The following is a 13993-nucleotide window of genomic DNA, read 5'->3' as shown; positions in this document are numbered from 1 at the left end:
TCTCAAAAAAACCCCAAACAACCCACAAGCCCAAAACCTCAAGATGGGAGGGATAAACATAAAAGACTATTCTTCCTGTAGTACTAGGTGGTTGGATTTTTTTTTAATCATAAAATTGAAAGTTATCACCATCTGCCCTCCTGTGGAAGAAATATGTTGCTGCAGCACTGGTCTTTACCAGCCAGAAATACAAGTTTGCAGCTAATCTTAATTTTATCAAACCAACCCAATATTGCTAGAATGCAGCTCTAGTGTACATGAAATTCATCTCAGGAGACAGATTCCTATTAACAAGTAGTTCAACTCACTTAAATTCCTCAAGCAAATCCTTTACCATCCCAAGCACTTTTAGAAAGACACAATTTATATTATTCAAAGGTTGGAGTACTTTAGCCATCATACAACTGCCACTGCCTCTCTGTCATATTTTCCAGAGTAATGGCCCAGGCATTAGGGGATTCATCCAATTTTTCTAAAGGAAGGACAGCTACATTTCCTATTTCCACATGACAGTTTCTATAAAAGGCCCTGTTTCAGTATTCAAGATAAGAACCTACTGGAAAGGGAACAAACAAGAGGGAGGGCAAGCAGACGGATCTGATTTCCAAGCCATTTCTCTGCACTAACACAAAAAAGCTACCCAGAAGTGCTGAGAGCTAGGCACTTCAAAAACTTAACTTGGGCCTTTGCTCCTGGAACAGAGCGTAACACAAAGTACAGGCAGCCCATTCAATGTCACAGCTCTACAGAGTAACAGTTTCAGCAGCAAACCCTCTGTATTCATTGTTCCAGGGCACAAAACAGATCTTTGGGAAAGCATATAGTCCAAACTTTCCATTCCTGCAAACTGAAAGAAACAGTGCACCTGAAGGTTTCATCCATGTTGCACAAAAGAATAAGCCAATGTGGGAGACTGTAGGTTAGGCACAGTACCAGATAAAAAAGAAATAATTTTTTTACTTGTGCTGTTTCATACAAATGAAGACTAAAACTGTTTGTTGGTGTTCAGTAAACAGTTAGCAAACAATGTTGATGAAGGGGCAGGGTGGGGGGAATCAAGTTAGATCCTGTCATGCTTTGTGCACTCTCAAAAAAAAACTACACTATATCCTCAGAAGTAGAAGAACGCTTTGCTCCAGCAAGTTCCTTTTCTTTAAAGGACAGAATTACCATTATTTTTCTTCAGGTGTTATAAAACCCACAAATTTGTATACAGCGTCTTAGAAACAAATTCAGCTTACCTGCATTTCGTATCCTTTCTTTGTACTGCTGGTCCAACTTTTTCATTCTTTTCTGATATTCCTGAAGAGTACCTAGTTGAAATAAATTGTGGATTCCCACTGGAATTTTTTTTTCCAAGTATTAAATTTTCTCAAGGAGGCATACACCACTTGAAACACAAATACTAGTGTCTGAAATCAGAAAACTACAGTTCTAGTTTGCTTATGTTGATAAGCACAATCCCTGTTTTTTCAGAAAGCGGACTACTCCTTTCAAGAAATGATTTAGTGTACAGAGGCTTAACTACAAGTGTTTAGAGGGGAAAAAAGATGCAAAGTGGCTGACTTCTTTCACTCAGCAGCACGACTGAGAGTCAACATTCAGTGAAGGATGCTGCTTACACCTTTCAAAACCCTCATCCTTCTATGACCTTTGAAAAATGCTGAAAATCGTTTAGGAAAGAAAAATAAGCTACCCCCTTCAAAGCTTACCTTCCTGCAATTGTTGTAATTGCCTCTTAAGAGATGCCAGTTTGTCCTGATACATCCTGCAAAGATAGAGAGCATGCTACTTTGAAAAACAAGCATACATCATTTATTTCACCATCTGTTTAGGTTACAACATGTTTACATATAATTAAAAACTTTTCAGAAGAACTTCAGGAAACAAATAAATGACAGCTGAAAGAATATTATTCAAATGAAAGGTTATCATTCTATCTAAAAAGCCTGCCACCCCATTGGTTTTACAATGCACCCAAACCAATTATTTTGGGAACAGTTCAGGGTAAAATAGGAATTTTACTATTTTTTTTTAAATGTTGAAATCTAAAATGACATTTAGCTCTACAGATGCCAGAAACTGTATAACAGAATCATTCTACCACTTTATCAAGCTTTAATATTTGTGTATTAGTTCCCTAGTTATAAAACAGAACGCATTTCCTCATGTAGATCTTGACATTATAAAAAAACCCCAAAGTCTATTCTTTGTGCTGTTGCAAACCTGCGTTTTCTTTACCACATATCTGTGGTTTAACACAGGCCAAGTCTTCCTGACCTGTATAAAAACATGTCTCTGCCAGTAAGCAAGAACGCGAAATACTGCAAATGCACCTAAACATCAAGGGAAACTATTCCAAGTCTCCAAAAAGCCCATCTTTTCGGACAGGACTAGCATTCTATTGTTTAAGGGATTTTAACAGGCATCTTGCTCTTTGCTTGGCTTATATAAAGTAGATCTTTTATTTAAAGGATCTGTCTGCAACAGGATTCAGTTGCAGCAAAATTCAGCAGCTTCCAGACACATTTCTTTGTCCAAAACAGCAGCAGCACTTAGTTTCTTCAATAGGATAGAACAGAGAAAATAACTGAGGAGAGAAGAAATACAAGTATACAGACTCATTAGCCATTACATTGGGCTAGGCACTTAAAAACCCCAATCTCGGCCCAAAACATTGCAAAGTTTTATGCAAAAACCAAACCAACCAAAAAAACCACAACCAAACCCAAAAACAACCAAACAAGAAAACCCCAAATAAACAGAACATTACCTTACATTTGATTAGAGTGGGTTACTTACTGTTCTTTCATTTCTACAAAGTCCTCTTCCTCATGTTTTGCCAGGTCAGTTTCACTGGCATCTTCAGTGTCTAAATGAGATAAAGAATGACTTGTTAAAATTAAAGTAGTATTAAAAAAAAAAGAAAAGTAGAAAAGCATTTCAAAACAAAGATACAAACAAACAAAAATTCCCAAACTTCAGGCAATTTAACCTCAAATACACAACCAGATAGGCCTCTGGAGAGATGAATTCAGAAGTGAAATAAACCCTCTCATCTCTTTCCTGCAACTGCAAGTTAACCTATGTAAATCCTCTAAACAACTTCAGCTTAAGGTAGTCTGGTAATTTCTTCCCAAGTTGAGACAACAGGTTCTACATTAACACTCACACATACAAAGGTGAGACAGAAACAGTCTAAAGACTCTGAAAAACATTTCACAGACTTCTTCCTATAGTTTCGCCCAATATATATGGAAGACAATGACTGAAACAGCTGTATCTGATTCTGCGTCTTGACCTGAATGAAAATACTATGACTAGATGCTGTTAGGGTTAACCACAAAGGTCTTGCTAAAGATAACAGAGTTACTTGCTGTGATCTGAACTTGACTTCTTAGCTACAGATCACACAGAAGTACTTCAACATTTATACGTAACAAAGACCAGCACTACCATAAAGATAGCCCCAATTTTATGAATAGATAATATAAACTATAAACAATTAAACCAGTATGGGACTGCTAGTTTTCTGCTATGCCTTTTCAGGCTTCTATTTATAAGACATGGTTAGCCAAGAATGAATTACCCTTCCTCCCTGAGGAGAGGGCTGCGTCTCCAGGCTGGAGTTGTGGTAGGTAGAATACAGCTGTAAAGCCTAAACCACAGCTATGTTCCCTACATATGGATGGGGGCACCAGCCCTTAAGTGTTCTTCAGGTTTTTCTTAAACTATGAACAAACGGTTTAAGCTTACATATACTAAGATAAAATTCAACACACCAAAGACAAAAAGTTTTAACTGCGAGAAAAATACTTAGATGTCTAGGTCACCATGAAGGACTTCCATACTCAGTTTACTCGTGTGTAGCCACAGAGAGCCCCCCACTGACCAGTACGCCGTCATCCTTTGTAAGGATCTACAGGTTTGGCTCCGGCACCTCATTCATGAACGTACCAGACATGATGGGAGGACTCTCGCTGACAGAGCAATGGGCACAGTTGAAGGGTCATGCTTGTCCTAGTTTCAGCTGGGACAGAGTTAATTGTCTTCCTCATAGCTGGTACAGCGCTATGCTTTTGAGTTAGGGATGAGAAGAATGTTGATAACGCTGATGTTTTCAGTTGCTAAGTAATGTTTAGACTAAAGTCAAGGATTTTCCAGCTTCTGATGCCCAGCCAGCAAGAAGGCTGGAGGGGCACAAGAAGTTGGGAGGGGACACAGCCAGGGCAGCTGACCCAAACTGGCCAAAGGGGTATTGCATACCGTGTGACGTCATGCCCAGTATATAAACTGGAGGACGTGGGGGTGGAGGGGATTGCCGCTTGGGGACTAACTGGGCATCGGTCAGCAAGTGGTGAGCAACTGTATTGGGCATCATTTGTATATTCCAATCCTTTTATTATTACTGTTGTCATTTTATTAGCGTTATCATTATTGGTTTCTTCTTTTCTGTTCTATTAAACTGTTCTTACCTCAAGCCACGAGTTTTACTTCTTTTTCTGATTTTCTCCCCCATCCCACTGGGTGGGGGTGAGCGAGTGAGCAGCTGTGTGGTGCTTAGTTGCTGGCTAGAGTTAAACCACAACACTTCATCTCCCTTATTTGTTATTTTGTGCATCCTACACCCCAGGATACTTCCGTTTCCTCTTCTCCACTGCTTTCCTGGTTCTTCTACAAACCCTCTCTTTCCTCTAACATCCTCTTGCTCTCCCTTAATGCATTGCACGCTTTCTCCTACCTTAACTGCCTCCTTCTCCCTTCACACCACAGAAATATAACTAAGGTTCATACACCAGATTTCTCCACTACTTTTACCCTGTTGCCCCATATGCTCAATCCCACCTCTCTCTCTGCCTCTTCTTCACCTGGGAAACCACTTCAATTCCACCTCTCCATGGGCTTTGTTTTTCTACTCTTCCACAGGCAACCCCAGCAGTCTAACAGACCCTTGTCTTCTTCGCTTTTTTCTTGCTGCTCCAGATCACTTCTGCCCCAAGCCTTTCTGCCCCAAACACTCTCCCCCACCTCCTCCACGCACCCTGTCCGGAGCAGTCCCCTTCTTCACCCCGCCATCCCGGAGAGCCCCCCACGAACCCCAGGCGCCTCCGCTTCCCCTCCCCACGCCCCAGCCCTCCCTCTCCCAGGGCACCAAAGCCTCCCCCGGCCCAGCCCGCCGCACCACCAACCTTCATCGGAGTCGCGGGCCCGAGCGCTCCGCTCGCCGTCCTCCTCCTCGGCGCTCTCCAACTCCTCCTCCTCGTAGTACTCGGGACCGGGGGGCATCGCGGTGGCGGGAGCCCCAGGCGGAGCGGGGGCCGGCGGCGTGGCAGACACCAACCCGGCCGCGCTCATAGCGACGGGACGCAGCAGCCGCCGCCGCCGCCGCGGGCCCGCGCCTCCGCCCGGCGCTCGGCAACGGCGGCAGGGCCTGCGCCACCAACTTCCGCTTCCGGGTGGCCAACCTACTGCCGGAGCGCCTTCGTCCGGCGAACGCGGAGGGCACCTAAAGGGGGCCCTCGGGAGCGGTGACTGGAGGTGGGCCGCGGGTTCGAGTCCCGGCCCCGCCGGCAGCGCGGGGCGAGGGTTAAACCGCGCTCGCTGTGGGCTTTTTCTGCCAGGCTTTGCTCTTCAGGGGGCTTGTGGGGGGAAAGGGGGCTTTCTGGACCTCCGGAGACACGTATTGTCCCTTTTTTGCCACCGGGATGACTCCATCTGCCACAAAACGCAGGACACGGGCACGCAGGGGTGCCGCTGCTCCCCAGGAGCAGAACCTCGCAGAGCTGGGAATGGGTTTGTTACAGGACACGCTACTCTTTCCAATTTTATTTATTTATTTTTTTATACGGAAATTACTTCCCTGTTCCTCCATACTCTCAATAACCACGGTACTGTGATCTCGCATTCACCCAGGTGAAGCAGTTGCTTTGTGCCAGTTGACGAGCAGCTTTCACAGGACAAGCGTCCAAATAAATCCATTAGGAACGCCTCGCATCGGCCGGGTACTGGTTATTCTCCTGACTAGACACTGCCAGAAAATTAGGGACCATGATACAGATCCTGCAGCGAGATTCACATGCAGGACCCATTAAATACAGGATCCTACTTCATAATGAAGATGCCTCCCATTGATACTTCAGGCTAAATATCTCATTTAGCCCTTTTCTGCAACTCCCAAGTCACCTGGGAAGAACTAATTAGTCTCACTGCCTCCAGCAGAGCCATACTAAAGGCTCACCTTAACAGTTGTGAGGTGCATTCCTCAAATGCACAACTTATTGACTCACTGAGATACTATAAACATCTCACCAAGGGAAAAGAAATAAAACAGAATAGGTTTTATCCAAGGGAGGACTGAACTCAAGAACACCGCAGTGCTTTTTCAAACTCGCTGAACTGGGTGCGCAGCAGCCCAGAGGAGCACCAGGTCACACTCTTTGTTCTGAAAAGAACTGTAATAACGCAGTGTATGCGCTTTGCTTTCCTGTAGTTCACCCCAAAGATCTGTTTGCACTGACTGACAATATTTAACTCGGAACACCCATGCAAAGTATGCCCGATACCTTTTTACATAAGTAAATACTACATTTTACAGGAGATGAGGCTGAGACACAGCTAAAAGTCAACACTACCAAGAGCAGTTCCCAGAGCTCAACATCCCATTTGAGTGCATTTGACTTGGCACACGGGAGATACAATGCCAGAGCTGCTCGCCACCTCTCCGTGGCCAAGTAATGCCAGGTGCTAGGGGTTATCAGCATCTTGGAAAGCAATCCTTTTACCTTTCTCCTTACTCAGGGCAGTGGTAGCTGGCAGGGCTGCCTGTGGCCACAGGACGAACAGGAAAGGGTGCGGTGGCGGCTGCCACATCGCATGAGCTGACTGGGTGCCCACGCTGCACCCAGCACCGATGGGTTTGTCCTCTCCCTGTAGACTTGCACCTGGCTTGAATTGTTCAAATAACTTTCCCAAAGTCATATAGTCACAGAGTTAAAAATAGAGATGGGACTGGCTAAAGCCCTTTCTCAGAACTAACCAGAGCCCCCTCAAAAGCTTTATAAACACAATTTTCCCTCTTTCTTCCCCCTTTCCTGTCTGCACCTCTTCCACCTGTCCACGTATTTAGCCCAGCAGCTCCCCTGCAAGCCTGGTTTGTACTGCTGTGGATAGCAAACGAGTTGCAAGTGTGTCTGAACCAAGGCTGCCCTTCCAAGGTTAAGTCTTCCTGCGTCACACTGCCTCAGCACTTTGTCTGAAGCCGATTTATCCTTTACGAGCAGCCCGTCTTTCACACATCACACAAAGGGCAGGTGCATTTACTAATATGAGGGCACAAAAGAACCCTTTGAACAGAAGGAGCTGTGTGCAGCCAATGAGTAAGAAACTGCATGCAGCTGCTGATGCAAAATTTTTCAGCTCATGCTGTGGTCAAAACTGGAATCTCACTTGCTGTTGCTCGCTCCATACTAATTCCTCATGTTTAATATTAGCCTTCTGGAGACACCCTCTACTGTCATCTCTCAGGCATTCAGTGGGAACCCAAGGGAGAAGGTTCAGCTTTAAGGAATGCCATGTTTGCCTTACAAATGCAGAAACTTAACTGTCTACGCCCCAAAGAGCTATCAGGGAAAGTTTAAACTTCTCTGTCAAGCTATTGTTCTTGGCTCATGTTTTCATCAAAGCTGTTTTTCTCATCACAGCTCACTTATTGTTTTATACACCGTCACTCAGTTTGAAGAAAGATTTCTGCCTCCTGCTTTGTCAGCGTCAACTATTCACAGAGTAGCTGACGCAGAAGTCATGCTTGCTGTTTTTCTTTCCATTTGTAAGAAATAGAGAAGAAAAGGTTACAAAGCTCAGCTTATAAACAGAGATCATGGCAACTCATTTATTGTATGAATTGGATGACTGCAATGAGAAAACCTGTGATATAGTACCTTGGCCTTTGAAGAACAGAATGCATACCAACACCCTTAGCCTGGAACACGTGGCTTTCAAGTTTCTGTACCTTTAGTTTCAAAGGGCTATGACGATGGTTCTAGAAGACAGCCCAGGAGGAGAACAGTCGTCTGAAACAAGTTAGTAGAATGAGGTATTGGCAGAAGATAAATCTCTGCTCCTTCAGCTTTGTTTAGCAAAAAAATATAATAAAAGCTATCACAGAATAAGCCACTATGAGCAATAAAGGAAAGAGCATTTGCCTCGATGCAGAGGCTGTAGGGAACCACAGAGTGTGACAGAAACAGCATTAAATCACCTTACCCTGTCTCTGCACTGAGCTCTTCCTAATCCAGACCTCTGAACCACTGCTAAAGCACCTTCTTCTCCTTTGAGGCCTTTCCTCCTTAAGGCACACCACTGTGTAATCAGACCTTCTCTTTTTTCTGGTTACTCGGAATCTCTTCCAGCTGTGACCTGCCACAGGACACCCAGTCGTCGTGAAACCTCCCCCAGCCCTGACAGCAGGTACTTAAAGACTCAGAGCCGCCTTTTTACCGGGCCCCGACACCGCTCCCTCACACACCTGAGGCTACTACAGGCCCAAACCCGGACCCTCACACACCTGAAGCCGCTACAGGCCCCTACACACCCCCCACAACACACCTAAGCCCTTTATGGGCCCCAGCACCGCCCACTTTAGGCCCTGAGAGTCCGTGTGTTCCCCCCTTCCCCGCAGCCGTTAACGGCGGCCGCCGGCCCGGGACAGCCCGAGGCCTCCGCTCCCGGCGGGGACTGCGCAGGCTGCTGAATCGAGCGCCGATGCTTCAGAGGAGTCGTGCTCGATGAGGCGGTCGCCTCTCCGCTACCTGTCCTGTGCCTGCCGGGCTGGGTAGCCGAGCGCCGATGCTTACCCCCTTCCCCCCCCCCCTCCCCCCCCCCCCCCTCGCCTCCCGCCCGCGGCGGGCAGGCCGTGGAGCCGATCGCCGAGCGATTGGCCGCGCCTGGCAGGGGGAGCCGCACCTCAGGCGGCGGCGGGGCCGTGGCAGGAAACGGCGGGGGACGGGGACGGCGACGGGGACGGCCCGGCGGACACCTTCCTTCCCTCCCTCCTTTCTCCTCGGCCGCCGTGGACGTGGCCCGTTGCCGCCGGCCGGCCGGCAGGCACCAGGTGAGGCGCGGGGGTGGGAGCGAACGCTCGGCCGTGAGGCGGCTGAGGGAGCGCGCGCGGCGCCTTCGCCTCTGACAGGCGGCTCCCGCCGGGGGGGGGGGGGGTTGGCAGCGGTTTTGGGGCTAAAAATAATTATAAAAAAAACCCAAACAAAACAAACAAACCACTTTTTCGTTGCCCCCATAGCGCCCGTTGACGGGCCGAGGGGGTACCGGGGGTGCTCGGGGGCTGGGGTAGCTGCCTCGGGGCTTCGTGTGAGGGGGGTTTTGGCGGAGTGTGTGTGAGCCCCCCGGCCAGCTGCGGTTTTCCTGCGGCGGTTGTGGTGCTGGGAGTGACGGGACGGAGGGAGACGCACGCATAGACACATACACAGAGGGGTTGGGGGGTCCCAGCAGCTTGTGCTGGTTTTTGTAGGACTTCTGACACGCGGCTCCCTGGAGTGGTGAGCTGTCCCGAGTTTGCTGGTCGTGGTGGAGGAGCTCTGTGGGAAGTTGGGAGCTACGGGAGAGCAGCTCCGGCTCATTAGAGTAACCTGCGCGGAGGGGGAAATGCCTCGGTGGGAGGGTGGAGGTGAAGAGAGGAGGGAAAGCCACTGCCTTTCCTTCACCTGCAAGCTAGGGACACCGTCACAGCTCGGATAAACGGCGTTCGTCCATTAAGATTGCTCCTCAGATCTGTTTGTGAGCAAGTAATTTGAACGGCATTAGTATTGGCCTAGTGAAATTCAAGTGAAAAGGGGAGCTTGGTTACTGTCAGCTTGCTTTAAACTGAGTTGGAAGTAATTATGTAGGGCTGGTCTTAGCAGATGTATCTGTCCTTTTAATGACATCAAGAAATGATTTACTGTAGGTGCTGAATGTCATCTAGCAGTACTCATATTTGCGTGGGAAGGAGAAAGAAGGAGGACACTAGGCAAGTACTAAGCCCTTAGAATTCTGTTTTACATATATCTCCTCATGTCTTCCCCCCTTCCCCCCCCCCCCCCGCCCCGGAACATAAGCAGAATTAATTCCCTAATCTTATAACTATGATAATTCTAAAATTGAGTAGCCACTGAGTAGCCCTGATAGCATCCAGGTTTTCCCTGCTCGCTTACTCAGCCTGGACAGAACTGAGCAGCTCAGAGCCAGATTTGCTCTCTGCAACCAGGGTGTTCTCCTCAGGGTTGTGCTCTGGCAGTTGAACACTGATCTCATAGGTGTGTGGAGTACTTGGGCTCAGCACACAGTCTAGTGGCAGCTGCCATGTTCGTTTAAAAACAGCGAAACAGGTGGTGCTGGTATGGCCTACCTGCTGTGCAGAAGCCTTCTAGCAGAAGGACTTACCCAGGCTGTCAGAGAGCTGTGCTCAGTTCCCCTTTCTGTAGAAGAGGATTTCAAATCTCTTTGCCCGTCTTGCAGCATAGTGATCGAAATGAGAAGATGAAAGCAGTTCAGGGTTATGGATCGATGGGGTATGCTCCTCACCTCTCCTGCGGCAGCTGTTCCGCAGTACACAAAGTGATTAAAAGTTAACTGGGTAAGAGTGCAACAGGGATATGACACTGTTACTGCAGTTTATGGTGCTCATGTTTGGGTGAGGATAAGTGGACTCCAATCTGTTCTCCAAGGTCTGCTTACATAACAAAGGTTTGGAATGCTACAATGCTTAGAGTGATGTAGCTTATTTTGCTAGTGGTCATTAGTTTAATGTATCTTGTACCAGGTTTATTTGAATACATGTGTTGATATTTCTACATTGATAATGGATTGTTCATGGAGAAAAGTAATATACCATGCTTGTTCCTTTCTGTTTTTGTCTTTAAAACTGTATTGTTTCTGGTAGCTAGCTAATTTTGAGTTCTCGGGGAGTAATGTAATAATATAGGGAGTGTTTAAAATGTAAATACCTGTTCACAAATTCTCTTTTAACATTGAAATTCTACAAATATATGACAACTTAATTCTTTTACGCCTTCACAGTGAGGCTGCAGACTGTTCATATCTGCATTAATGTATAGGGTTTTTTCAGGTTTTTGTCAAATCAAGATTTCTTACTTATAACTCATCATATAACTTCCTCTGGCAACTGATTTGAGGAAAACTTGAGCTAGATTGTTTCCATCTTCCTTTCCCAATATAATGGTTTTCAGATTGCACACTGATTCTTCTGTATGCATGTTACTTACAGTGATTCTCTGTATGTACTTCCCTTTTGCTATGTTACATTCGTTATCAGTTAAAAAGGATCCTTGCAAGTAAAACCTTTTAAAGATGAGATGTTTCTACTTCTGTGCGTTCTAAATATGGATCTTGTATCAACAGGCTTTTGCTGTTAAATTTATTTTTCATAACATGTTGCAGGATGGGGTGGTCTTTCAACAGAACTGGGCTCTGTCTCTTCTGACAGATCAGCTGTCTTGCCTGCAAGAGAAAACTCTGCTTGTACGTAGCTAGCCTGGAGTTTGCTGGGCTGACGCAGGCTGTTCAGTAAACCCTGTGGCTGGGGAGGAGAGGGGTAGCAGTGGCAGGGAAGTTTGCTGCACAAAGGGTGGGGTCAGTGAATTTGGACCAGGAACACAGACTAGTTGTTTCTTCCATTTACAGGTTTTTGTTCCAGGTTGTTCTGCAGCCTTGTGAAATGCTGCGACATTCAGGTTATGAGAAATGGCAGGGGAGAAGGTGTTCAGGAAATGCTTTCAATTTTATTTATTTGTTGTTTTCTACAGGGGAAAAAAAACCCTTAGTGTAAGGTTAATGTTTTTAAATGGAAAACAGATCTTTTGATTAAAGAGAGAGTTCAGATTCTTTTAACAGAACCTCTCTGTGGTTCAGTCACAGCATTTACAGCAAAGTGAGTTTGAATAAAAGTGCAATTTTGGTATCAAAGATATCGAATAAGTAGACTTTTATAATATATTACAGTATATGTTCAGCTTTTTTAATAAATGTGCTTTTTACATGACAGGAAGAAAAATTGTAGTAAACCCAAAAGAGTGCTTTATTTTATGCGTATTATTTTCAAACTGCTTCCTTATTTGAAGGCCATTGATTAAACCAAAATTATTTGATTGCCTTCGGCTTAGTGCTGTGTAATAAACATTATGCAATTGCATTGTGCCTGCTTGTTCATTAGTCCTTTCAAGGGTAGCTCAGTGAGTTTTCCTGACACTGTCTTGTTATCACTCTGAAATCACTGTGGTAGGTCTGTTTTAATTTGAGTGAAACATATTTTACAGAGTTTTGATCTGATAAATCTAGGGTTCCTTAGATATTTGGGGTAAAAAGAAGGAAACCTCTCTTTCTATTTTTACATAGGTAGCACACATTCTGACTTTTCATTTTGATCAGCTGGCTGTATTACAGCACACAAAGCACAATCGTATAGTGTGCACCACTTAAAATCATCATGGACATTGCATGCCAGGAACTGTAATCTATGTGAACCTCAGTTCCTAATTAATGAGGAGGAAAGTTGAAATAGAAATTAAAGTAAATTAATTGGGTGTGGTCATCCATCTCCTGAGCTACTGAAGGACGTTGGAAATCTGAGTGCCCTCCTAGTTATTTCTGATACTGTGGCAGGTTCTGTTGAATCTTTATAAAGCCCCAATTCACAGCATTAAAGAGCAATGCTTCTAATGTGACATGCTATCCTTATTCTGTAGAACTATATCGTGGGTATTTAATTTTTACCTCCGGTTGGAAATGTGAAAAACACATGTTTGTCAAGGTCAGTACATTTTGCTCTCAGATTGAAGAACCTTGGAGTACTGCTAGTATTTTATTTAATTTTTTTTAAAGTCGTTTAAGTGAATTCAGAGAAATTGTTGAAATTAGGTTGTCTAAGTGGCTTGGGTAAGCTTGTTCTTATTGAGGATGGCAAAGTATGCATTTGATTTGGGCAGTTTGGAAGTTCTTGTGTTTATATACTCATCCTTGTGTTTGTGTTGTCTTACTGGACTTTCCCTTTGTGTAAGAAATTGTTAGTTTAATTTGTAAGGGCAGGGAAATTTCAAATTTAATATAGGGAGCTTACAAAACAAGTTTGTCCGAGTTGTTAATGAAGTAAGCACTTATGCCCTTCAACAGGTAATAGCTTGATGTTGATGTAACTACTATTTTTTCCCCACCCTGAATATTAGGTCAAAATGGACTCTGGTTTATTTCGAATTTAATGAAACCAATAGTTATGTGGGAACACGCAGTTGCATGCCTTCCTACTTAGCTACAAAAGACTTTAAAATAAAGACATTCTCATAGTTTGTTTGGAGTATTAATTTCAGTCTGTCTTTCTGAATATTAATATAATTGGACATGGTTGGATTGTGGGGGTTAGTTGGGCAAAGCTAGGGAACGTAGCTCATTCAGGTGAACTAATCTTCATCAGGTTGCCTTTAAAGTTTTCAACCAGGGAATTCCCCCCTATTTGCAACCCCTTCTGCTGTCACTCTGTTAATTATGATTCTGGGTTACCTGAGACCAAGTAATTCCTCAGAAGAAGGGCAAATGGTGACTTTGGGGTGCCATGTTTTCAGGCCTTCATGACTTTGCTTTGGTACAAGCGGCTTTTATGCTGCGGGTTGCACTGTCTTTGAGAAGAGAGAGAAAGCTCTTCATACTTAATCTAAGAAATTGTCACTTTAAGAGCAGAGTTGTTAACACAAAGTCCTGGATAAACTCCCGTCTAGGAAACTACACTGCCTACTGCATTTCCCTGTAGACTAAAATGCATACATGGGTTTGGTTTTGTTTTGGTTTGTTTTTTACTTTTCTGACAAACTACTCTCCAGAATTACTGTGAAGCAGAACGTGGCAGATGCCATGTTCCAGAGTAGTTGCTTTTCAACACTGGGAGGAATGGATCTTATAGGTAGTGTACATATTTTCACATACATCAAGCAGT

The 13993-nt window shown here is 44.9% G+C and overlaps 2 protein-coding genes across 6 annotated transcripts in view; one reads left to right on the top strand and one right to left on the bottom strand.

Annotated features, from left to right (window-relative positions):
- The window catches only part of SUDS3 (SDS3 homolog, SIN3A corepressor complex component), a 253181-nt gene that overhangs the window by 24410 nt on the left and 214778 nt on the right, over positions 1 to 13993 (bottom strand). For 2 of the 4 annotated variants that reach the window (XR_007506699.1, XM_049805549.1), the window contains exons 1-4: positions 5190 to 5454; positions 2803 to 2872; positions 1713 to 1768; positions 1242 to 1313 (exon numbers count right to left, since the gene is read on the bottom strand). Coding sequence is in view for 3 of the 4 variants with exons in the window: in XM_049805549.1 (XP_049661506.1) it covers positions 1242 to 1313; positions 1713 to 1768; positions 2803 to 2872; positions 5190 to 5355 (364 nt within the window). In the remaining variant the exon portion in view is untranslated. Of the gene's footprint in view, positions 1 to 1241; positions 1314 to 1712; positions 1769 to 2802; positions 2873 to 5189; positions 5456 to 13993 lie in introns of those variants that run through there. The other 2 variants (XM_049805551.1, XM_049805550.1) reach the window with 2 other exon arrangements.
- The window catches only part of TAOK3 (TAO kinase 3), a 94838-nt gene continuing 89775 nt past the window's right edge, over positions 8931 to 13993 (top strand). For both annotated transcript variants that reach the window (XM_049805527.1, XM_049805526.1), the window contains exon 1: positions 8931 to 9109. The gene's annotated coding sequence lies outside the window, so the exon portion shown is untranslated. The remainder of the gene's footprint in view (positions 9110 to 13993) is intronic.

Source organism: Accipiter gentilis, chromosome 7, assembly GCF_929443795.1.
Source record: "Accipiter gentilis chromosome 7, bAccGen1.1, whole genome shotgun sequence".
Taxonomy (NCBI): Eukaryota; Metazoa; Chordata; class Aves; order Accipitriformes; family Accipitridae; genus Astur; species Astur gentilis.
This window is presented reverse-complemented; position numbering and strand designations above follow the sequence as displayed.